The sequence below is a fragment of the Thunnus maccoyii genome, chromosome 5 (assembly GCF_910596095.1).
Source record: "Thunnus maccoyii chromosome 5, fThuMac1.1, whole genome shotgun sequence".
NCBI classification, from domain to species: domain Eukaryota; kingdom Metazoa; phylum Chordata; class Actinopteri; order Scombriformes; family Scombridae; genus Thunnus; species Thunnus maccoyii.
The window spans coordinates 23396019-23423112 of NC_056537.1; the positions used below are offsets into that span (position 1 = coordinate 23396019).

At 41.2% G+C, this 27094-nt stretch overlaps 1 protein-coding gene across 11 annotated transcripts in view; it reads right to left on the reverse strand.

Moving 5' to 3' along the window:
* Positions 1-27094, reverse strand: part of b4galnt4a (beta-1,4-N-acetyl-galactosaminyl transferase 4a) — a 148784-nt gene that overhangs the window by 68868 nt on the left and 52822 nt on the right. For all 11 annotated transcript variants that reach the window (XM_042412203.1, XM_042412200.1, XM_042412199.1 and 8 more), the window contains one exon: positions 23773-23885. In XM_042412203.1, the coding sequence (XP_042268137.1) occupies positions 23773-23885 (113 nt within the window). The remainder of the gene's footprint in view (positions 1-23772; positions 23886-27094) is intronic.

A 27094-nucleotide genomic window follows, 5' to 3' on the forward strand; every position in this document is an offset into this window, starting at 1 on the left:
TTGCAAGCAATGCATCAAAATGATACTATGATACTAATGATACTCCAAAACTATTTGGCTGACTGATTGAGGACAAGATTTTGCATTAGACTGAGCAGTTGGAGAGAGAGCAAGCAAAACTTAAGCCTTCTTTTTGATGGCTTGTAATCTTTACACTGTAATTAACACTGTCTTAGAGGTGTTCAGTAAAGCCTGAGGAAAAATACTCTGTGCAAAGACCGCTAAAGGTCTCTTTAATCATTATGGATTCAGTGTAAGTAGAGCTTGAGCAAGATGTGGGTCAGATTAGTGGAGAAGGAGAAATGGTTGGAGGGGGACAGAAAGCAGATGCTGAGAGTGGGAATCCAGCCTCATGCCATGCTCACTCTTTATTGAAAGAGCGCTGAATTCAGTCTGAGCAACAAAATGCATTACTCTGTACCTTTTTCCTGACAGTGTGGTTTAGAGAAGACAGAGGACTAACAAACAGAGGTTTGTTATCTGCATTAGGCCTGGGTTTTCTGTCCAGGCTGATTACTACTGATAGGATGTGACACGGGGCAGCTGGCAAACAAAACAGGCAAATAGTCAACTGTCAATCATCTCCGACCTGCTTGGTGCTCAGTCTGACCTAATCAACATTGAGCTTGCTGCAGAGAAACTGAGGTGGTCTCAGAGAACAATGGACACACAAATTGACAAACTGACTGGCCAAAGAGACAAGCATTGTGTGTTCACAGTAAGGGTGTGTTAAAGTATACCAGGCAGGATTTTATTAAAAAACAATCTATAGACTCACACAAACGTAATCCCTCTCAATCATGTGTGTGGCGGTGTATTTATCTACAGAGACTCTGCCCTCTGCATGTATTTTCTTATTATTTTGCTTTGTTCAGGACGCTTCTGGGCGTCGACCTTTGGGCAGTGGGTGTGTAGCCAACAGTGTGCAGGTGTGAGGTCGGGACTCGTAGCGTAGGACTCGTATTTGATTCAGTGTTCCCCTGCTTCTCCGTGTCCCTCCTCTGTTGTGTGCTGCTCCTCTGCTGTCAGTGTTTCTGTTTGACCGACAAACACATGCAGAGCAGAGAGTGGGTGTGTTTATTTGTGCTTTAGAATGCTGTGAACCAATAAGAAAATAGCGTTTTATTACTCTGATTCACGGCTTCGTTCTCGCCAGAACCGCTCATTCTCTTCATTCACTCTCTAGTTTGCTCAACCACTGCTGCTCTCTCTCTCTCTCTCGCTCGTTGAGCTGGAGGGGAGGGGCCAACTTTGAATGTTGTGTGTTTAAAAACACCAACTGACAATTCCTGCATAGTATACCTTTAACTTGTATGTAGCATTGTTCCAGAAAGTTTTTCTGAATGTTTTTTTTTCCCTTTTTTTACGTACAATCTTAGTAGTGGCCACTATGTGAGTCATATTAGAAAGCACCTGTCAGCTTAACTTTTTCAGAAAAGACCATATGATGTCAGTTGCATTTGTGTGAGGCAAATGTTGAAGAAAAGGCTGCTGAGGAGACTTGTAGCTCTCCATGACAACAACAAGAAGGATGGTGAGAAAGCCCAGCTTTCACAGCAAGATCAGCTGTAAAGTAGCAGAGGCTAATCTGAGATCATCGGCTCTCGATTCTGTTGGTACCCTACAATGAGTTTTAAAACATCAGTTATTTTCTTTTTTATAGCTACTATTTTAATTTTACATTCTGCCACATGTTAAAATCGCACATCAACATGTCAACACCTGAAGGTGGTGCAAGTTGGCAGCTGTAGAACTGGTCTGACGATGAGTGAACAACTTTCCCTTGAGGAGTTACAAGCCGGTTTCATGAGGCGTTTAGCATCTAAAAAAATTAAATATCTGATCTGCTGCGGGTGCTTTTCTGTATTTGATGTTTGTTACATGTTAAGCTATGCCTGTATGTGATGAGAATTTGCGCTTTAAACTGTGTTTAACATACATGGCACCCAAAACCCTGCTACAGTATAAATCTCAGCACATCTTGTAGGACATCAAAGCATAAATGTAAGATATTAAACTACTCCCTAAACCCACTCAACAGCTTCACTGGCCTAAAACCAGGGATGTAACATGAGGTATAACTCTCCATAACTCTCCATCCATGCCACACACACACAGCTCTCCACCATGTATCTAGTTAATGAAAGGAAAAACATTAAAATGCAAAAGTGAATTAGGAATTAAAGAGGGGCCTGTGTGGAGTTTAATAACCTTGAAATACTGGGAAATGTTCTGGAGTCTTTAATCTGAAAGTGACCCTTCATAACCTCTACAAAAATCAAAAATTAATATGAATTCACATGAGCACCAACTCCCTCTGTTCCCATAGCACACACTACTTAAAGGTCCAGTGAGTAAGATTTAGTGGCATTTAGCAGAACAGACTTGGCAGAAATTGAATAATTCATAAGTATGTTTTAGTTAGTGTATAATTACCTGAAAATAATAATTGTTGTGTCTTTGTTACTTTAGAATGAGCCTTTTATATCTACATAAGGAGCAAGTCCTCTTCCACAGGGCCCGCCATGTTGCACCGCCAAGTTTCTACAGTAGCCAAGAACAGACAAACCAATCACTGGCTCTAGAGAGGGCCTTTCTCATTTTCTGCGAGTTTTGCGATCACCGTTGCAATCTGCAACCACATGAATACAGCTAGATGCGACTAAATCTTACACACTGGTCCTTTAAACACATAGATCTATATACATTACAAACACATCTAAAAATACTTACATACACATTTGCTTCCTGCTCTGAGTCATGGATGAGAATGAAACTAGAATGTATATCCATGTGTATGAGGTCACAATCTCCCCTTCTGTTCCTGAGATATAAAGCTCAAACTCACTGAAAGCGCCAATTGACGCTCCTATGGCGCACTGCAGGCATCAGATCTGAAATTCCAACACCACAGAACCAACACAGGTTTTTCATTTTGTTCTTTCTATTAACCGCTGCATTAGTTGAATGTAATCAATGAATGAAAAGGAGAAATGCAGAGGAGGAAAATGAAACAAGCTAAGAGCGTCTGTGTCCACAGTAAATCATCTGTTGATTGTTTGATTGTTATTTATTTGTGCTTTAAAACATAACTACTGTGAAATAATCAGAATATAACATTTTATTTCTCTCATTCAGCGGTTTTGCTCTCACTACCACTTGTTCTCCTTACTCGACCACCACCGCTCTGTCTCTCTCTCTCTCACTCGGTGGTGCTCAGCTGGCTTGCGCTCTCTCTCTCTTTTTTGGCTGCAGAGAATACAGCTTTGGTCACTGGGTCCGCATTTGATGCTCCAAAAATCGAACCAAGGTCAGAGCAGGCACGTCAAGACAGTTTGACACGCCTCATAACACTTCTAGTGCGTGTTTGGCCAATAAAAACAATAGGTGTACTTCAAAACGCGCACGTCGGACACTTCCAGTGTGTTTAGGCCTATAGTATTGAATGATGGCCGGAAAAGTGTTTCTGCAGAACGTTGTGATGTCACAGTGAAGTTGACCTTTGACCTTTTGGATATTAAATGCTATCACTTCATCATTTTATCCTATTAGACATTTGTGTGAAACATTGTCATAATTAGCGTGTGAATTCTTGAGTTATAGCCAAAAACATGTTTTGTGAGGTCACAGTGACCTTGACCTTTGACCACCAAATACTAATCCGTTCATTCTTGAGTCCAAGTGGACGTTTGTGACAGACATAATGAAATTCCCCCCAGGCCTCCCTGAGATATCGCGTTCACAAGAATGGGACGGACATGAGGTCACAGTGACCTTGACCTTTGACAACCTAAATCTAATCAATTTATCCTTGAGTCGAAGAGGATGTTTGTGCCAAATATTAAGAAAGTCCCTCAAGGCGTTCCTGAGATATCGAGTTCACAAGAATGGGACGGATGGAAGGACAACCCAAAAACATAATGCCTCCAGCCACAGCTGTCAAATACTGTATAATATATACTGTACATATGTAGGGTCCCAGTGGTCCAGGGCTGAATTTCTTTTCCAGTTCACCCCTGCTCCCAACTTAATATATGTTGGCATCTTTATCTATATGCCTTTGCTTGTATGTGTACATGTGTATACAGTACACACACTGGTTCACACTTCATTATAATAAAAAACAGCCTTCAGGGGAACTTGTTGCGATCAATAAAGTAACAGCAAGACCCCTAGGAGGTGGTCGCGTCTTCATTATCTGTAATCTTTAATAAAGACAACACAGAAACAGAACCCCAACTGCTATTATGGAGATTGTGCAGAGATTAGCTATGCCTACAATCAATACTTACATCTTCTTATCTTACCCCTTCTGAATAAATGCACTGATAGCAACACTCTCATACAGGAGGTCCACAGGTCTATTTCCTACTCTGAATATGTTAAGAATGAGGATAAGGAATAACACACATACTGTGGCTAAATAGTCTATTACTAAGATATGAACTGAGTTCATTACAAGAATTAATGTTTATTTTTATTACAAACTGAAGTAATTTAGCTTATATTGTAAGAAAAAAGTTGCATTTACTGTATTCACTTGTGCAGCTGTAGCAGTGCAAATATACTAACCTCTCTATTCTAACAGTGGCTATTTTTATGTGTGACTCAGTTTCCCAGTAAACCAGGCCAGTGAGCCAGCATGCACAGTTACCAGTATCACATGGAATGGAGCCATCAGTAACACCTGTGTTTAACACATCAAAATGTCTGCGGTGAGAGAGTTCTATAGGCTAGCTAAATGTTAGCAGTGCCAGTGCTGTGGCTTCTTTATCTGTCTGGGGCAGAAGGTGGGTAAAGTAACCACAACTGTACAGCAGTTTCCACTGCTGTCGATTGACAATTACAGCTCATGGCTATTTATCTCTCCTGCAGTGAGCAACAAGACAACAATACGTTTTCTGGAGCACGAAAAGAAAACTGTTGTGTTTAGTAAATCAACCAGCATAGGTAACCCTTTTCCTGCACAGTGTGCTCCTCTGTAAACCCTTTGAGCCCTGTCACACCAACCAAAAGTGACAAATCGGTTTGGAATAAGATACAATGAAACTAAATCAAGAGCAGTTTGTGGTGGCCTATATGACCATGAACTGCAACCTCCCCTGTTCAACCTCATCCCTCTCTCCCCTCATCGTCTGTCTCTACTGGGGAAGCTCCAATAAAGGCATGAAATGCCCCCAAATTATTTTTTTAAATTAAGGGCAGTTTTGAATGCAAACAATAAGAATGATTTGTGAAATATGAAATTAGTTGGGTTTTTTTAAAACTGTGTAATCATAAATACGTCTGCGTGTTTAAGTGCACGCCTCTAGACGAGCAGTTACATCAAAAAGACATACTGACCACGCAATATGTGTTACAGCGTGTTTCACGTGCAGTGTCTGTGATATGTAGGTTCCTCTACTGCTTGCCCCCGATTTCTGCAACTGACATTTCTGCTGACCAGCACTCTGTCCTGCTTCAGTACTTTCTTCCCTCCATCCGTTTTCCTCCGGGAATTTGCCAGCTCTTTCTCTCTTCCTTTCTACTGAGAAAAACACTTAATTCAGTGTGATCTAACTTTTTCTCCAGGTCCAGAGAGAGCATAATGAAAGCTAGATACAAAACCAGCCAGTCCTTGACTAGATATATGAAGACCATTTGCTATGTAAGCTCTTTAATTGCTCTTAGGAATGTTTGCCAGACACTCCATTTCGAGACTCCTTGAAATGGTGCAACTCTAAACTAATCAGGATTAATAGCTGAAGAGTTAGAGGCTAAGTAACTATCCATCAGGACGAATCCTACCCTTTGCTGTTCCATCCTGGTAATATATAAGGAAAACAAAAAGACTCCAAATAAAGCTTGATAATATATGTTCACATAGAAAAGTTTCAGTTAAGAAACCTAGAAAAGACACGGAAGGTTAAAACGAGGCTTCCATTTGTTTGACTTTGCTTTGTTTTCATACTTTTAATTTGGGAGTCTGGCCAGTGGGAGACAGGAGGACTCCATTTTTTACCTCATTTAAATTAACACAGGGATGTGTCAGCAAAGCCTGTGGCACCAGGGGATGACTTTTACTGGATTTTTTTCCCATTTATTACCTTTTCATCCTTCTCCCACCCCCTTTTTTTTTCTTCTTCCTTTTAAATTTTGTTGTCACCCTGGGCCCAGAGAACATTTCAGGCTCAGTCTTTCATCTCAAAGAAAGCTACGCCTCTGTAGCTCAGCATCCATGCATGGTTTTCACACAAGTACTGTATGTGTGTGTGTGTGTGTGTTTCTGATAACCAGCACCTTCGACCTTTATGACATTAGCGTTTTAAAATACCGGGAACCATTTCCTCACTCTCTCCCTCCGCCAGTGCTACTCAAAAGCACAGGACAGACCTCAGCCGCTTTGAGGGGAAGGCATCTGTCTCTCCAGCTCTCTACTCCATGTCACACTTCATCAGCTGCACACCTGTTTGGAGATCTCACAACTACCTTCTGGTCGCTGTCAGAAAAAAATGTGTATGCCTGAAATTGTCTTCACTTGCCTCTATGTTGCTCCATGTCGCATAGTCATCTGCAAACATCCCCCATCCTGTTTGTCATCGAGACAGACGAAGAGTAATTAAAGAGTGATTAATTAGTAATTAAGAGTATTTAAAGTATAGTCAGCTGACTACAGCCTTGAAGCCATTTCACAGAATGTGCCGCCTCCATTAGGCTTAACAGCTCTTTCACTTCAGCAAGTTACTTTGCGAACTGCTGAGCTGAGGTCACATTTATGCATGAAAATTATGCAGCTTCCCTGACAGAGAAAACATACTGTAGGTGAGCTTTTATTTTTACACAGCAGTCAAATTCCTTGACATTTTTGTCTACTTTAAGTCACAAGTTCAAAGCACTGAACCACTTGGGCCTTGCCCTAAAAACAAAAATGCTGCATCAAAAATACTTTCTGGTACAACACTGAGAACATTCTGCAGCTTTTCTAATATGGTATTTCTAATAATGTGAGTCTGGCTGATCCAGACAGTGAAAGGCTCCTTAGTCTCTTCTATCTCATGTCAGCTTCACCTGTCTGTCAGGACCGTGCAGTTTTTACATACCTAAAAACACGCTGCATAGAGAATGACAGCGTCTTAAGCGTTTGCTGATATAAATGGCACCTTTTATCACCTGTGTACTATTTTGAAAGCTGCGTTGCTTTTACTGCCTGACTTTCACATTTCATCATTCTTGCCTCTAACCTCTCTGACATCAGCTCTATTTTAGCACCCACACAGCAAACCCACTACCAACTTGGTGGCATGGGTATTCAATGGTGTCTGCGCATGTTAGTGGAGATGGATGGTGGCGAGAAAAGAGCGATGAATCTTCATCATAGACCGCCAATATTTCTCTCTCGCCCCGTATGCACCCACAGTCCCAAGCTGCTCCTTTGTCTTCGGGCTTTGTTTGTGCATCTCAGACCTCATGTTCACTCAGTCCCTTTACCCACCCTCACTTGTTTTCTGTCCATTCATCCATCCATCCACCTGTCCATCCATCCAATCTCTGGGCACCTGGAAAGAGGCGGAAAGGTAATTTATAGCTCATTCCAGGACACTGCGCCCTCCTCTTTTTGCCAGCACGCCCACATTGTTCTGTAGCCTCCATCGATATGAACCAGGTGCGTGGGTTGTAATTTCATCCACCTGCAGGCGTCTTGTCAGATCATAGATGACATGTACTGTACCAACTTCAACCAACACCTGTAATACTGTATAGAGTCTTCAAGAAACCCACGCTGTGAAACCACTCACTCCTACAGCACTGCACACCAAGATACAAAGCTTGTGATATAATTTTGCAACATCTCTTACAAACAGATGCTTTGTTAGGTACCATTATGTAAATAATTGATTATGCAAATAATTGATAATTGATGTATTACTGTATTGTGAGGTAAACGTCTGTCATAGTTCATGCCCTGTCTTGTATCAGTCCTCAGAATACTGACATAAATGTCTAGAAAATTTGGTTGGTACAGCAATTAAATGATTACATCTTGAACTTTTATTATATTACTGCAGTGTTTCCTGCGCTGGAGGAGGATGATGATTGGCTGTGACACAGTGTCAGCTCAGGGTCAACTCTTTCACTCTCAATCTGTATATCTGTCTCATCATCATCTCTTCTTCTGTTACTGTGGCCATAAGGTCTGTGTCGAATTATTTGTCTGACAGTCTGTCTGATTCTCTCTCTCTCTTTCTGCCTACATCTGGCCATAAACTGCTGGCTATAGCATATCAGGCCATTTAACATATACAATATATTACACAGTGACTATTTCATGACTAGCAGTAATACAAATTCAACTCATACCAGTAATATTCTCACAGTTGTGCAAAATTACAAGAGTTTTTCCATAAGTTTTCATTTTTTTCATCCTATACATCTCACACAACAGTCACATACATGGATGCACAGTGGAGCTTGTGAAATGGAGACAAATTTTCAAAGGTAAATGTTTTTTTTGAGCACTGCTCGTGTGACAAACTGAATTGCCTGTTATTCATTGTTGTGTCTTATACAGTATTTATCATAGATTTTTGGCTTACAAATTGCTAGTCTTCATCAGCAGTTTGCCAACTTCCATTTTATCCATTTAACCACTTTTTCTGCAAACAACACATAAACCTCTGCAAAACGCAGCTTGTAAATCAAGCACTTTGGGTTGCATTAATTACATCAACTTAAAATCTACTGATTATGAATTCTCTTGACCGTGAGAGGGGCTTGCTGCATACCAACAGCTCTACGCTCTAAGCACTGTGGGTTTGTGTTCACACTTCTGTGGGCATACGTGAGGTGACAAAAATGATCAATATTGCAACAGATTATAATATGGCCTCACCTGTGTGTTTATATACATCCAGTCATGAATTGAAAAAGGGGCTCCAAGGAGGCAGTAATGCAGGCACAATTTAATGTGAAAAGACAGCCAAAACTGCACTCTTCCAGGCAACCTCACAACTTTTGACAAGTGTAGATGACAGTTAAAAAAGTGGAAAACAGATGTGAGATGATGGAAAAGTGTCAAGCCCGCAGGCGGCTGCTGTGCTTTGGATGGTTATTCAGAATACTTCAGGGAGAACTCATAACAGTTGCCAATTTTTCAGCCATCTGGTGAGGATTTGGAGATTCACCTCTTTGTGGATTTAGCCGGCTCATGTTGTTCTGTGCTTTCCGTCATCTGTCCCTCTCACATCGAAACAAACTGATTAATCAGTTTTAATTTATTAAGCAGCAGCTTGCTGGTTGATTGTTCTGATTGTTGGAGGGTTTGTTTTCTGAGTGGGCAGAGGATTACAGATTTTGTCTGTGTGCGTGAGAGATATTGGCTAATTAATGCTTGATGTTAGCTGTGCTGTTTGTATTAATATTTACAGTCAGTTCACTAGTTATTGTGTATTGAACCAGGATTGTACAAGTACAAAAATAGAGATGGAGATTGCTTTTAAATGGCATCACTTCTTGCTTATTATCACATCTGCAGTGTGTTTCTTCACTTACAGATATTGCTCCTCAGAACACTGAAAAAGGTGCCCGACTCACTCACAAATGTAAAAAAATTTGATTCATTTAGATGTGTTGATGAATTGAACTTGAAAATATGCTTCAGTGACAAATCTTTATTTCATATACAGTGGCAGGATAACTGCTCTTCTCCTGGTTTTTCAATTTTGAACACACCAGAGACAAACCAGAGACACTCACTCACACTGCACCATTGATTCACTGGTTGCAATTAACACAGTGTTGCTCCTGTCCGGTCAGGCGCAAATTGAAAAAGCCAATAAAAATTGGTTTTCTCCCGCCAGCTGCCATCTCACAAGAGTCTGAAATGGCCACTCCGGATCCATCCATGCCTCCCAGCCAGTGGCATCGACTCGGGTGTCGATATACCTGCAAACTTCTACTGGCTCAAGTGAGAAAAATCAAGGCAGTGGGTTGTTTAATGACAGAATAAATCTAGGAGGACGCTTAAAGGAATTGATATCCTGACAATAACAACAGAGCAAAAGAAAGCGCTTCAGCAGCTCTCTCCGTCCGCAACTGTAGCTAGATTAATAGACTGCTTGGTCGGCCTGTTTAGGCCATTACCCCAGGATGAGATACATGAAGAATAATTACCTTCTTTTCCTTTATTTCAGCCATTCCATAGTCATAGTCAATATTTAATCTTAAATCCATTTACTTTTTTCCTCGAAGCAGTGTTACGACATGTAAGTTGTCAGAGCAGCACAGAAAGTGTGTGATCATATCTGATGTGTGTGGCTTGATTGGAAAAGCTGGTAAATGAGGCCTGTCACCACCTACTCGCAAAGACTTTGAAAGGTCAAACTCTTAGTGTGGTTTCTATGGTAACCACAGCAGTGTGATCTGTAACTGTCAATTGCAGCAGGTTATATTGACTAAATTTTATGGCATCATAATTATATCATTATACTAGTATTATAATGGAACAGTATAAATGGAATTTTCATGCTAATGCATAGGGTACTCCTTTTGCCCAACCCAGAACATGAGGTGAAATGAGAAGACAGGGGAAGGTCGAAGGATGAGGGTGTGTGAGGAAGAGTAGTGGAGGTTGTGGAAGCAGAGACGCTAATGGAGCTGATATGAGAAGGTGAGGAGGAGGAGGAGGACTGATAAGCAAACGATAAAGAGGAGGAAAAATAATTCCTACAGGACAGGTGGACATTATTCATGTCTGCATGCAGTCAGTACTATCCATCACAGTAAAGATAAGGCATTCATTTGTGGTTTTGAGGCTGGATTTTCAGGCATGCAGTCTGGCCTTTCCTTGGAGAAAGTGTGTCACAATATGTTTAGGGATGTTTGTCTGTCAGTCGGTTGGGCCACAACTTAGCTCTAGACTGAAATATCTCAACAACTATTTCATGGATTGACATTAACTTTTGTTCAGATATTCATGGTCCCCAGAGAATGAATCCTACTGACTTTGGTGATCCCCTAAATTTCTCTCAAGTGCCACCAGCTGATCAAAGTTTTCACTAATCCAGCAAAATATCTCAATATCTTCAACATGGATAGGCAAACATTTTGTATAGACATTCATTGTACCCAGAGGATCAATCCTACTGACTTTGGAGATCCCATGACTTTTCCTCTACTCACCATGAGGTTCACATTTGTGGTTTCAAGTGTAATATCTCAACAACTACTGGATAGATTGCCAGGCAATCTGGTCTACATATTCATGTTCATGGAAAAAAAAAGTTAAATATTCCCACAATAATGTTGCCTTTAAAGAGTAGCTTTGACCTCCAGGGGTTTAACTTTTCATCTTGTGATGTGCAGTGTTATACAGGTGTACTCGGGGACACCATGACATCACTGTTGGGCATGGTTGCAAGCACAAAAGTATAACTCCTCCTGTGAAGCTGTGAAGTCAATGAATCTCAAGCTCAACGTGTCTTAATGAGTTTTGTGCAGGCGTTACTTTTTTTTTCATTGACTTGCATATATTTATATCTCATTGCAGTTTTCACAGTTATCAACAGCTTTAAACTCACCTGTGAATGATCTGTACATCTGTATAAGTGGTTAATAAATATTTTGTGACACATGGTAAGGATTTGTTAATGTACGCCATCATACATGATTATAAATACAGCTATTATACTGTTATCAATCATTCATTAAGTGTTGATACACCAGTTAAGAATGCTTTATAGTGGAAGTTATGATCGCTGACAAATACATTACAGTGTATTCTTGACATTTTATCGAATGCTTACATACTGCTTAAAAATGCTAAATGTTGGGTTATGCTCTTTTAAAGGGGGAGGAGATGAAGACCGGTAGAAGAAGAGGAGAAAGAGGTGACAGAGAAGCAATGACAAGGCACATAAAGGAGTTGAAGAGGACAGAACAAGGTGGTCGACGATGGGCGGGGGGGAGCACTCAGAGGTCTTGAGGAGATCAATCAACAGGCTCCAAGTGTCTGCCCTCTGCCCGGACAGCATGGGGACAGCAGAGATCAATGAGGGGTAAGACCCACCGGCTAGTTCACCACAGGAGACAATACATTATAGACTGGAAACACACGGTCCAGCTGAATGAGCAGTGAAGGATTGGAAGCAAGGAAGTGAGAAAAGACGGAAGAGACTTGACCCTGCAAGTCAAATGTCTGACAATCTGAATAGATTACTGCAGCGGGAGTGAAGGTGCAGAAAAATCAAGAACACTGTCGTACCAGCAAGCTTCTACGCCTACACTAGTGTTAGCCTGTAAAATTGTCATCAGTGTTTTTATCAGTGGTGCGTGTTCCGTCACTCTGTACATCAATGAGTTACAAGCATCTCGACACACTGGTTATTATTTTGAGGCCATTCTGAGATGAAAGAGTGCGGACTAAAAGAAACAAAATTAGACACTTGAAAGCAGGCACCTATAGAAAACTCCCTTGTGAAAAAGCTGAAACCTGAAGCAAAACACAAAATCCCCTCCAACTCTTCAGAGATATGGCACTCGCTCTAACTCTGGTAAACAGGGAATTCTGATGAAAGCAGGAAATGTTCCCACGAGAATGGAAATGAATCTGCTCCTCCTCTTCTTTAAACCCACATAAACACTGCGTGCCCACACCAAGAATTTCGAGTTTCCAATTCAATTACTCACACATCACACATCCATCCATCCATCCATCCGTCTACCCATGATGCTTCTCGGCCAAGTCTTCCCCTTATCTGCCGCTCGTGAAGTAAATGCATGAGCGGTAGGAGATTTGGCAAGAAAGATGAGGAGGGAGACAGAGGATGCTTTTCCTCCATTGTTCAGCATTTTTCTGTATGCGTCTTATCCCTGCCTTGTTTCTATTGTTAACCTGCTTCTTTGAGAGTCTTTATGGAGCAGAAGAAAAATGGAGGTGTGCACGTTTTTTGTTCCCCTTTATCAAGTGGCAACAGGAGCCGCATCTACTTATATCTGGCAGTCGTACAAGCAACTTTAGAAGTGCATAGATTACTTCCACTGCCAAACCTTTTTCTACGATGCAGCTCTTTAAAAGCACTTAAAACATTGAGCACTTGAACAAGTTTGTCTCGAGAGGTTCGATGCATTTTCCCATCCGAGGTGTTTAACCATCAACTTAATGGTCTGTAGGATCCTGTTCTTTTCTATTTATGCAAGACTGCTGATTCTGGTTGTGCGTAGTTATGATTTAAGTACATTTCCAAGTATTTTGTATATGTTTTGGACCTGTGATATGAGCATTTGCTGAAATGAGCACAGCGAAAACATGTTCCGAGTATGAATAGTGAGGAAAATCGGTTTCCTTTCTGTGGACGGATCGTGCAGTGATCACAGTGGAGTGGCAGGTAAGAATACACATTTACTCTCAGCTCCCACAACTTCATCATCAATCGCCAGTTCAAGACATTCTATGAGATTCTGTAGTATTTCATATTGAACTATGACAGAAAAGACGGCCTAATCTAAAAGTTAACCACACCAACATTATGACCCTCTAAACAGCTTAATTTTAGTCATACGTTCGATAAATTCATTCTTTCACACAGGCCGCCATCTATCCATTGAAAATACAACAACAAATTTAACTCTATAGCCCTGGGTACACAATCAGTCAAGAGTTTTGGTGTGTGGGTTCATTTCATAAGTCGAGTCAGCATTGTTTTAAGCAATATAATTAATTATGCATGTCCTGACTAATCAGATAGATAATATGACACAAATGTTGGAGAAATGAGGCTGGGGGCAGGGTTAGATGAGAAAAAACTGGTATAGAAAAAAGATACCATGCTGGTTGAGTGGGCTTAATATGATATAGGACAAAACAAAGCTAAATGTAAATATTGTGGAGAAATAGCGGATTGGTGCAGGAGAGAGAGATGCGGAGCGGCTGAGCCTGGGACAGGGCAGGAATGTGGGAAGTGGCAGCGGAGTTGGGTTAGCAGTAAGCCGTGAATGTAACAGTGAACGTGCAGTCTGAGCTACAGTTTGTCAGAAAATAAATGCCACAGCACCTCAAGAACCAAGTCGAGTTCCTGAGTTTTGTTTACTAGCAGCTGAGTATAGTGACGGGTATACTCAGCCCTGGAGGAGTAATGAAGTCTGCCTTGTGCACGCTCGGCTGCAGTCTGGAGGCTGAAGCAGGTCGGTTCAGATGCAGCAGCTCAGCTACACAAGCGCTCATTAAAATAATGTCCTTATATGCCCTAAATCATCCCTTTGATAGAATGAGATAACAGACATCATGAAAGTGTTATTCAAATTTTTTTCTAATATTACTTTTGATAGTTTTGATAGTTGCAGGAGATGTGAAAATTTTACTTTGATTTTCCTGTTTTGGAAAACAACAGCAAAAGGTCTGTAAATACCAACTACTACTCAGTTCATTGCTCAGTAAAAAGAGTTAATCAGCACTCCACTGAGAGGACAGAGAATCCTGTGTACAGCTGTACTCAATTAGATATTAGTCTCAATAATCTTTACTATGGTAAATGGGACACTTAATTGTTATATTGATTTCAGGTGGTATCGCAGAGCATCAGCAGTCCATCTTGACCACACTCGCAGGCATCTATCATATCAGTGTAACAGCAAGTATCACACAGAGAGAGAGGGGTTTAGGTGAGAAAGACAAACAGAGATATAGTCCAGTGTCATGTCTCATGACCTGGTGACCTTCACCCAGCATGGCCCCAGCATGAAAACTGACTGGTAACAGCAAACAGCCAGCTGGTAGCAGCTTAGCACTGGCCGCTGCTGGAACAGAGCCAGCAGGTAGGAACCAGAGTGAGTGTAGAAAGATCAGGAATTTACAATAGGGTGCCTAAAAGGACTGAGGGTGATCTCATTGTGTAATCCCCCCCCCCTTATCTGGGATATAGAGGATAGAAATAAAGCCAAATGTTCTCAAGGCCTATGAATGAAAACAGAAATTTGTTTACACTGGTATGTGGATGTATGTACAGCACAGAGCTGTCCATTTTTCTGTGTATAGAATACCGCATGTGCATACAGAGCTGTTGGTCTTGAGAAACAGGCTTCCACTCTGTTGGCATCTGGTCATTGGTTTCAGAGTAGGAAGACATTGCTGGAGCTCTGCCTAGGAGTTTATTGCAGGCCCACAGCTTGGATCTCCAGCTTTTGTGAACCAACACCAGGCTGACAAATGCCTGAGAGGTGATGGGAGAGAATAAGTGGAAGCACAGAAGCACCCAGAGGAAAAACAATTCTGGACTGAACCCTCAAATAGCCTCATATAACGGAGCTGTCAACACCCCCGAGCTTGAAAAATGACAGGGAAGTATTCACTGTTCTGTTTGTCTGGTTACAGCCAGTTATCAGAGGCTTGTGGCTTACCCAAGCTGTTTGAAGTGAAATTATGTACATTCAAGGGAATACATTAATTGCCAAGAGGGATATGCATTGCTGCATAAGAACCAGTACTTTAAAAGCTTTGACTGCTGAGGTGTAAACACCAGATAAATCCTGTATGCAGCTCTATTCCTTTGACTGGGTTCAATCCATGACTACAACAACTCAGTGACTAAATCGTTGTGTTTAATACAACTTGGGTATTATTTCTGAGATTATCTAAACTACTTTATTTGGAAATAAAACTGAAAGCACGCCTGAAATGTTGGAAATAATCCCTCATTGTGCATGACAACTGTGTGCATGCGCAACTACAGTGAGAACAGTAGGTCCAAGTTGAACTAGAAAGTTGATCTGTGAACTGTGATGGATGTTTACATCTGACAGTTGACGTTGGGATTTGTTGTCTCTTTTTCTATCCTATCTATCTATCTTTCTATCTATCTATCTATCTATCTATCTATCTATCTATCTATCTATCTATCTTTTGTGGCCGATTTGCTGAAGATCTGACTTTCAGTAGACTTCTGGAATGACAAAATCAGACCTAATATGTCTTTATTGTCTATTCTGTTTGGGTTATAGTTGGTTAGTGTCTGTCTCTTCCATACAGCAAACCTTGCTGTCTCTGTTTCTGCCTCTTGCTCTGCTCTGACTGCTCAAGTTGTCATAAGATCCTCAGGAGGAAATGACCCACGATTATCTAAAAGCTCCATGTTCATTTTTAGAGCTTACTGCCTTGCTTACTTATCAACAGAGAGGCGTCCACCGTAATAGCTCTATTATGCCTCCATCTCCCATTTAGACTGTCGACCTTCCTTGGTTCACTCGGGAGACTCTCAGGACCAGGTTGGCAGTGGAGTCCTTGATTAAGAACAAAAAATTAATTAATCTCTTTTGGTAAAAGAGGTGACAACGGCACTTGAGAACAGTGGCAGAAAACAAATGCAGTGTGAACTTCTGGGGTAGGGCGCTTGGGTTGATGTACCGAATTCCTCATGGGAGATCCATTTCCACTTGGCTGGCTGCAGATCCAATCAGCCAGCAGGAGAGAACTCCGCCAACCAAATGTCAGAGATGCGGACTGAGTCACGTCCTGGATTCATCACACCGAATCACTCATGTACTACCCTTTCCAATCCGTTACAACGTTTGAAATGCTAAATAAATGTAATAGGTGCCTGGAAAAATGAGTCATGTGTCACTGATCTCCACGGTCAAATCTAAATGTCAAATTGAGCAGTTACACTGTGACGCTAATCCCTGTGTTTGGGTCCATTTACAGATTACATGCAGCCTAATACCTAGCTGGTAGATGGAGCATTGTAACGGCTGAGTGTGTTGAATCTCGTTGATACGCCTTGTGTTTATTTACTAGTCAGTCCATGCTCTCTGATCCTCATCATTCTCAGGGAAGTCTCCCAGTGCCAGCACCAGCTCATCCCACCTCCCATAAACTATCGGCAAGGCCAGAGCGATGTAAGGCAGCCATATTTACAGCCCTGAAAGCAATTGGAGGTTAACAATGAGGCCTGGCTGCTGTGGTTTATGAGCTGCTGTAAAATTGCCACTATGATTAAAATCTCCGTCAGGTGAAAGACAATGGTGCAGCCCTTTCTCTCGACCCCCCTATGAAATATCTGCTCACACTCTTTCTCCCTACCTCTCCTCTCATCTCCGTTCATCTCCATGACCTCGTTGCAGGCCTTTACCTTGGCTAACTGGCCTTATAGAGCCCTTTCTTATTAACATCTGGGAAAGGGCACTGAGAGTTGTTGGCCTGCATGTGTGTGTGTAAGGGTGTGTTAAATAGGGATGCTTTACATACCAATGCATGATAGTGTTGATTTATTATTTTTATCAACTTATCTGACAAAAATGTCCGCTATTGTGACTTCTATGTTAAAACTGTGAAATGGGTTGTGACTTTTGTTTGTGATGTGTTTTTAAAATCTTGCTATGCACCATAAGGTATTCTTACAGGAAGACACTCACATTCAATAAAAGTATAAAATGTAAGTGTTAGAAGTGGATGATGACAATGTATGTTTAAGACAATACAGCAGTTGCTCTGTCTCTTCTTTAAAATAACTCTGATCAGGGTCATAGATACAGACCCTGTGATTCTAGTGCCATCCTGGCAGAGCTGCTTGTGCTGTTTGTTTTTCCACTCATTCTTACCTGAATGGGACTGACTGTGCTGGCGAACCTCCACTTTTCCCAATTAGTAAAAACTCAAAAGGTCTTTTTTCACAGATGTTGCAACATGCCTCTCTGATAAATTACCACAAAGTAAACGTACAATGTGCTAGATCAATTGTTGTCGCCTCAGCTGAATTAGATCCCGACGTGTCTAGTCTTTGTAATCAATTTTGTTGCTAGATGATGGCATATATATGGTTCTGTTCTGTAATGTGGCTCCCCCGCTTTTTTTCTTTTGAAGGTTAATGTTATCAAAAATTACAGAAGTCGCTCCCTATTTCGAACTAACTCCTTCACAGTGGAGCCAACAGCAATGTTACCTTTGCTTACAACCATGTGTGCTACTTCTGTATGTAGTCATGACATACGTTAGAACATGATAATTCATTTAGCACACGTTTTTATCCAAAGTGACATACATCTGAGAGTTGATACACCACAAGCAAGGATCTAGTCAGATGAGAACAAGTATGCCATAAAGCTAAGTTTGACTCCGACAGGACGTAGCTGCCAACAGGCGGTGCAAAGAGTGCACAGAAGCAGATTTTTTTTTTTTGTATAATTAGTTCTTTTATCTATCTTTGAATCGATGTTAATAGTTCCAAGTTTCATCCAATCTGCTCCTCCTATCTGTCTTTTATTGTCCTCCAGCCTTTTTGTCTCCTAGGAAGCCCCAACCCTCCTCCTTTGCCTGCATCACTCTTCCTTCTCATCAGGTGTGCGAGATGAAGGGACGGAGCCAGCAAAGCAATCTGCCAGCAAAGCAGGGCACAGAGCACAGAATCCACATCTCATCCATATTAACGACATGCACACAAACACACACACGCATACCAACCTCCATGGTAAAATATATATATGCACCAAATGGCAAAGGACCAAAACAGACCTTGCTTTATACAACCTTAGTGTCAGACTGTCAGAAAAAAGTGGTAACCACCTGGAGGCTCCCCCGGAGGTGATGTGCACACAAACACATGCACACACACACACACACACACACACACACACTTTGTGACAGTGTAAATCTATTGCAGGTTTCATCTTGAAAAGCAGGTGGCCAGAGAGATATTCCATGTCTTTCAAACACACCTTAAGTCGGCTCCTGTAATTGCAAACCTTGACACACTGTCAACTATTTAAGCCGCAATTTTAGTGACTTGCCGGCGAAGAAAGAAAGGTGCAGAGGCAAACATTCGCTGCTCAGTCCCAGTCTTTCACAGAGGTGGAAAGGAACGTAATTACTTCCTCTCCAGAAGATCCTGCTCCTCATCTGATTTGTCTTGTTTCCTTCCATCTTTTGTCTGTCGTCTCCTTTACCCTCTCCCGTCTTTTCCTACTTCCCTCTATCATGCTCAGATTAACACGGTTACCCCTCTGCTCCTGCTGCTTCCTCCATCCATCTGACAACAAACAAGAGAGGTGCAGAACACATTTACAAGGCTTTTATCAGAAACCAGCATCCTCCACTTCACCTTTACTCACACCAAGGATGCCACTTAGCTCCGTCTATCACTTGCACTCAGTGTTCCCGGAAAGGAGCCAGAAGGCAGAAAGTGACAGAAACAGAAAGATGAACAAGTTGAAAGAGTGTAATTTAGAGACTTAATATGTGTTGCAAGTCTCATAAAAGTCCTCATTAAATTAATTTAAGCAGTAGGCGATGCAGAAATATCTCTCTCAGTGTGTGTGTGACAGCCCCTGTGTGTCCAGGCTATAAGCCCCCGACTGAGTGTTTGAACCAAACGCTGCCCAGTTCCAATAAGGTCATTCCATTTTCTTTTAGGCTGTCTATTAATCTTGAGTGCACACAGCCTTGAGGGCTTTTCTGTTTGTTTCCATCCATGCCATTTTGGTTTCATTGTCTGAAATTTCTAAAATGGCAGCTTTAGTGAGCTATTAGTGCAGAACAAAAACATTAGAGGAGCTTAACAGAGGAGGCAAACAAGACAGAAGGGCCTCTGTCCCCCTGACCCATATTACAGCACATTAAACACGCTAAATCATCCCCAACTCTCTCTTTCTTTCTGTGAGACGCACGCACACACATCTGGTGTTGGACTTATCTTCGGCTATGAGGCCTAGAAACATGGACAACAGCTTTGACCTTTGGCACTGACATTTTCTAAATGACGGAGCTCTCTCACTGGAGCAGGCTTACATCGACTGCCGGTGTCAATTATGTTGTTTTGGATTTCCTCGAGATGTTGGTGCTGAATGACAAGCAAAGTTGAGAGAAATATGAAACATAGTATGCGACGTTCATACGTAGGGAAGCACACACACACTCAGAGGTCAAGCGTTGGTGGAACAAAGAGCTGGTAAATGGGCTTGTAAATTATAGATGAAGAGAGATGCGTTTATAGAGCTGAAAAAAGAAGTCTTGAGGGTGAGCAGGGTCAACGTGCACATATACACGTACATTCGAACGGATAGAACACAGTGCTTGTTACAAATAAAGCAGCGTTATAGATTACCATAAACGGAGTACAGTTGTATACTCTAAAGATCGTAAATCCAAATAAGCACCCCCTGCAGCGGGCCAATTCTATCTCCTGTATTGTAATTTTCATGATTTACAGCGTGTTTACCATCCAAGTAGGAACACAGTTCATCTAATTGATCATTATTTGAAGCAAACCAAATCTATCGCCCGTCGTTTAGGGAACAAATGACAAAGCGACGCTATTAAAATTCATAAAGACCCTGCCATAAACTGTCTGACACATTTTAGTGACTTCAGCAGAATGCTTACAGTGCAGTCGAATATTTGAGCTTCAGTGCACGAGACTGACTCATCCTGAGAGCCGCTTTTCATTTGACTGTTACAGAAGAGAAGCCCTAACACTATCAGGCAGGTTTAGTTTAGAGGAGGGCCGTTCAGAAAAAACCCCCTGCCCGATTCCCTTCATGACTCTTATCTCTTGAAGCACATTTCCTAAAGCCTTCACTTAAATCGATTTTGAAGATGACTGCATTTTATGGAATGAGATGTATCGTCTTCTTCTCTTGGCCGGTCCCCTCGGCTAGTCGACATTCACACAGCGATATCGTAACAATTTGGGTTTTAACTTTAACTGTGTTTGGGTCTTAAACTCCCGCAGCTACAGTGTGTGTGTGGCCAAGTACATATAGTATGTTATGTATGGTGTATTAGAGTGATGTTACAGTGCACATTATATATCATATTGTCAAATTTGTCAGAGATATAGTTACTGCTGCACATGCAAGTAAGAAATCTGCGTGACTAGTGTGATATGGTACAAGGAATTATTCTGACAGATAAAAATTGACTAGACTCGGGTATTTAAAATCAGTTCCTCGGTGGGTGCTATTTCCTGATCAAGGCAAAAAAATTAAGATAATAAAATCATGGATTATACAAACTGAACTCTTATTGGTTCTTAACTCTCTGATCCATTTCAGTTCATTTTGAACAGAAGCTTCTCAGGGACTTCCTTTATAGTCCAGTGTAATGAGTCTCTCTAGCAGGCAGAGAGGTAAAAGCTTTTTATTAACAAAATACCAATAACTACATCTGATTCAGCTCATTAATCTGTATCTGTCTACATCCTTTCTCTTTATTATGTTGGCTTTTTTTCATACCAAACATTCAACACCACTAAACACGCAGTGAAACATTTAATTACTACAGATTGTCTGCATTCACAGCATGATTCTCGAGCACCTCGGGTATTTTTACAGATCAGAGATGCAAACAGGTAAGAGGTAAAAAAAGGTGAGAACATTGCATGGATAGAGAAAACCTGCCACAACTAGGAGGCTCTGGTGGCATGCTCCCCCGGGAATAAATCTTCACATGCTCATTTCTAGTTTCAGTCTAGTTTCAAGTATATTTGCATCTGCCTGAAAACTAATTCTAACAGCCATTATGGGGTAAAACAACCCTACATAAAGCACATAAAAGGAATAGAATAGATGGGAATAGGAATAGATATGGGAGCTGAATACATAAACAAGACAAAAACAAGAAGAAAACAACAAGATAGAAAAGTATGTTGGAAACCAGGTTATAGTAGCTTCTTCCACTATCAGACATGTAATTGGTAAAATTCATAAAAAGCTTACATCTAGTCTATATGCATGATTACATATGACATAATAAGTAACATAACATAAATGCAAATGTGAATTCATACATTTGTTTTTGTTTACTATAATATAACTACAAGAAAACTATGATAAAAATAATGCTATTACCAATACACCCAGCCCAGAACTGACTCAAAACTGAATATGTTTGCATATAAATGCATCAAAATGACAAACTTTGAAGACAAAATCGATAGAGTTAAAATTAATCAATTCTGCATCTAACCCAATGTTAACCATTCCTGCTTCAGTGTCCAAAATGTAGCTGGGAAGCACACAAGAGACTTTGTGTTCTGCTCCAGGGCCGACGTTGTTGCTAACTTCTGGGCTAACCCTCTTCATTTTAATCAGCAGGTGGCAAGTAAGAAATGGGAACTTGGCTTGGGTCTTGTGGAGTTGTAGCATTTATTCACTGACAAATAGCCTAAAGTGTACACACACTGCACTGCTACGTTCACAGCTATACTGCTAACTTCATACTCCGGTCACCAGCCTCACGATCACACCTGCTCTCTCTCTCTCTCTCCCTCTCGACTGCACACTCACTACACACACAACCTACGCGCTGAGCTAACCTTTAAAGGAGCAACGCTACTTGCATAACACCAATCAACCCAACCTCCTCAGATCTACATGAATCTTGTAGGTGACCTATTTTGATCTCAAAACAGAAAATTTCGCTGAAAGGTGAAGAGTTTGCACTTCTACAGATACCTGAGCCTCAGGCAAGATACCTTTTCAAGGTAGACAGTCTGTCAACATGAGTGACAAGTGCTGGTCGACTGGTTGAGGAAGAAGGGACTAATAATAAATCGTCTGCCTCAAGGCCAAATGATGGAAGGTGAATCTTGAGAGTATTAAAAGATTGCTCTTACTTTAATAAAGCAGACTCTTAGCTAGATACAATTTATGTAAGAAAATGGAGATAAAATATTACAGTACAGGAGTATGGTGTTTGTGACTGCTCAAGTTTCCACTGGAGCGCAATTCCTTAAGTCTGTCCTCATCCAGAGATACAGACTTATTTTCTATGGTTTTCAATCTCATTTTGGAATTAAATAGTTAACTAGCCCTAAACCTTTCCAGTTCAGTTGTAAACATTTGCACACTGTGCCTGGTACAGATTTGGAAAACTCTTATCAACTAAATGAAAATGCTATCCCGCAACTGTACAGCTTCCTTTGTTGTCAAGGTAATGAGAGCAGTTTATCATCATTCACACTTTTACAGTCTTTGTTTTGTGGAGGTATTTTGATGATAATGATGTTTAACTTATTAGTGTAATGATTCAGGTTATATACATATGATATTTATCCTATCAATAATACAATTTTGAATATTCAGGTTGTTGCACTGTAATAAGCCCACATCATGGGAAACTGGACAGTGCAGTGTGGTGTAACTAACATACTGTAATGTGTCTCCACTGGCACATGTGTTGAATGGCCACACATAGGCAACTTCTGTTATGATGGTTCTGACCAGTCACCATCAATATTATAACAGTAACATGACTGGCTAATGTGTTGATGTTTGTTAGACTGCTGTAAAACACATTCGCTCTTTCTCTTCAACTCTGTCAATCCTTCAAGCTGTATATTATATTGTGATACTGGTCAGATATTTGCTATAATGCAGGCACGAGGGCACAAGGATCACAAGCAGGAAAATTCAACCTAAACAATGGCACCCACTTCCACTTCAAGTTTAAACAGGAAGTTAAAAGACAAAACAACGGATTAAGAGTGCTTCCTTATTAATGAAATGCATGAGGTCAATAAAGGGAAGGGACTGTCTTTTGGGGCTCCGGCAGAATGGAGCCATAATCATTGGGTGCCCAGAGACCAAAGCTCAAAGTTTTTGATGATAATTATGATCCAGACTGTGATTGTTGAAGCCCTGATGAGCTCCTTCACACATACATGAGCAATAAAGCTCATTACTGCTTAATCAAAGGGATGTGGGTGCAGCAGGTACGTGTGCTTAGGTAGTGATATCCTATTAATACTCTGTCCAGAGTGGTGAGACAGAAATGAAGACAGCTAGCAAACACGCAAAAAAAGAAAGACTCACTGCTGCCTCGTCCTCCCTGCTGTCGCTGGTGTCCTCACTCTTGTGGTGGCCGGCTGAGGAGCGAGTGTCCCTCTTGCGGCTGGCGTCTGTCCCCTCCGTCTGTCTCTCTCCATCTGAGCCAAGGTGAAAACATGGACACTGCTCAGAAAGCCAGCAAGCACAATTATCATCACTCCTATCATTGTCATCATCTTCATCTCCATTTTAATCATCGTAATTAATAGCGTCATTGTCATTCAGATCTCTATCATTATCCTCATCACCAATAGAATCGTTGTAATTATGCATATCTTCAGTATTATCATCATTATGGTCAACAATAATTTTGAGCTATCACTCATTTGTCTTCCTACTGAGCCTATGTACTGTAATCAAAACCAGATAAAAGTTTCCAGAGAAAAGGGGATTAAATGGGGGAAAAAAAAGAGATGTAATTGGAAAAGCAAAAAGAGACAAGAGAGACTAAAAACTGGTCCGGAAGCGAAACGTGGAGGGGGGTGAGGAGGGTGGGGAAGGGGGGGGTGGGGGGTTAAAAATAAAAAGGAGATAGAGAAATGGAGAGACATAAAGAATAGCTTTTTTTTGCTGCGAAGTGGAGCTGTTAGGATGCTGTCATGCCACAGATGGATTATGGGAGTTTTGCTGCACAATGATGACAGTTGCCTTGGCCGGGAGAGAACAACCAGAATTTAAATCCACTCATTACGAGTCTGTGTGTTTGTGTGTGTGCATGCGAGAGTGTATCTTTGTGTGTCCGTCACAGAGCATATGGTCAAAATTGCCATCTCTCTGTGCTGCCAGCAAAAAGGCACGCACGTACATACACACACATACACACAGACACACAGACACAGACACACACAGACATACACACACACACACACACAGAGTCATGGATGATTAAGCCGGAGCACAATTCAATACAGAGCAGTAACAGGATATTCGACACTTTATGAGTGCCTGGTTATTTGGAGTTACAAGGACCAAATAGACACTCATGAGGTTTCCTATAAGGGTTTCTACCTCTGCAGAGTTCATATAAAAAAGGGAATCCATACCCTATTCACTCCAATCTCTTTATTTGTATTGCATTGCATTCGATCCCATTTGGCTGACATGGTTCACGAATGTGCGACATCGCTGCAGCTCGGATGGGCTGCCATAAAAGGTGGCGCCTGTGCCATTGACTCCTTCATAAAAAGCGTGGTGTTCCAAATGCATTACAGTGAAAGTGGTTCATTACTGTCTGCTGAGCAATGGCGGCTGTAGCGTACGCACATGCATACAGCCACACACGCACTCACACACCCACGCGCGCACACAAGGGGATGGATTGTGATTAAAAGACAGAGTGGGGAGAACGGGTGCCTATAAAGCATAATGAGGGCTAATGGTTTTCCAATATGTCCCCTTAACAATGAGTCTGAGTGGGCTGAATTGGATGGGGTGGGGGGGCTTTGGGGGAAAGTGGTGTGTGTGTGTGTGTGTGTGTGTGTGTTAGTGTGGTTGATCTTTGAGCAGGTTGATGCGGTCAAGGGGAAGAGGAAGACAGATAGGTGTACTTGTGCATGCTCACTCATCATTCATGTACAGAGACAGAGAGGTGACATTAGAAAATACAACCAAAAAACAATCAAAACATGCAATCAAACACACGAAATAAAAGAAATTCTAACAGAAGTCTTTTTTTTTTCCTCTTGTACAGCTGCATCCCAGGAAAGTCTCGAGCAAACATAATCTGTGTTGATGATTTGTTTTCCTCATTTGTTTGGATATCATCTTGCCTGTCTCTCTCCATTCCCTCTGCAATTTCACTGATTCCAGACAACTGTAATAAAAAAAAATCTGCTTTGATCTGAGAAATCTTCGCCTTTTGCTGAATAAAGGAAACAGAGGAGGAAAAATGGCCATGTGCCGATTGCCAAGAAAGCATTTCCTTTCAAACCGTTCCCCATCTTTCTCTCTGATTGTGTGAGGGTATAAAGTACTGTGTTGTATGTTTTCCCACTCTTGTCCACTTAGGACAAAGAGCACTGGAAAGGTCAGCCTGACAAAAAAAGGGGGAAAAAAAAAAACCAATGACAGTCCAGGAAGCTTTCAGTGATTGCCATTTCCATGTCAAACTCCAGCCACTTGAGCCACAGGAACCGTGCTGTAAAAGCCGTCAACTCGACATGGACAGTCTAAGTATGGCCGCCGGGGTCTATCAAAGCTCTGCCAGATCAAAGAGCAAGCACCAAAGAGTAGCCGTCCTGAACTTCGTCTCACTTCAAGCCTGACTCCCCTGCCATTGTTGAGCCAAATATAGCGAGGCACTTCAACTTCCACGTTTTGATCTTACTATGCAACTAAAAGCTCTTTTGTCAAAACTTCTAAAGGTAGAATTCAGTAGTTCAGTAATGTTTGAATGTTCAGGAAACTCTAGTATATAAATTACATTAAAAATAAACCATTAAAAGCCCTAAATGTCAAAATAACACATCAGAGAAACACAAAAGCATATGGTATTGTAATTAGTATATAACAAATTACCCCAAATCACCCAAATAGCAGTTGAATGGCAAAATAATTTCTTTATGCTTTGTAATTCATCTCCTGCTTTATTTTGCTGTTTATTTTTGTTCTTCCTCTGAGTAAACACCGCATGAGTCACTGCATGATTCAACTGGCAGCACATCTCCATTTAACCGTTTATCTCAGACTATTATGAGCAGGCAATGCACCAGGGAGCGAGGTGAGCCTCCCCTTTGTCTCGCATCATTTATATAAGTGATTACCTTTAATATCAATGAGCACGCAGAGCATAAAGACCTCTTATCAATTCTACCTGGAAATTAAATGAGTGACAGAAAAAGAAAAAATAGTTAAATAGCGTATATCTGTGAATAATAAAGGGATTTTTATTATATATCATACTTAAATGTCCTCAACAAACAAACCTTGCACCTTCACATTCACAATAAAAGCTGATGAGAATGAATGGCATTTTGTATGCATGATATATAGTATATTCAAGTTGTATAGATGGTCAAACCAACAGTCAAAGCCATCTGAGCTTCCCTTAATACCCTCCATAAGTAGAGAAAAGATTAACAACATAACGTGCGACGGAAAGAAAATCATCTATAGAAACATCAGTCTGGTGGCAGAAAGCAGTCCACCAACATTTGGAGGCAACCAAAGAATTCACTTCCAAATAATTTCACTTCTTTTTCAGGTCCCTCAATCACTGTCTCTAGAAGAGAGGGAATATTTTTTGTCTTACTTGAGAAAATAAAAATGAAAATACAACGAAAGTACAACATGTGTCTCTGCACCCTAT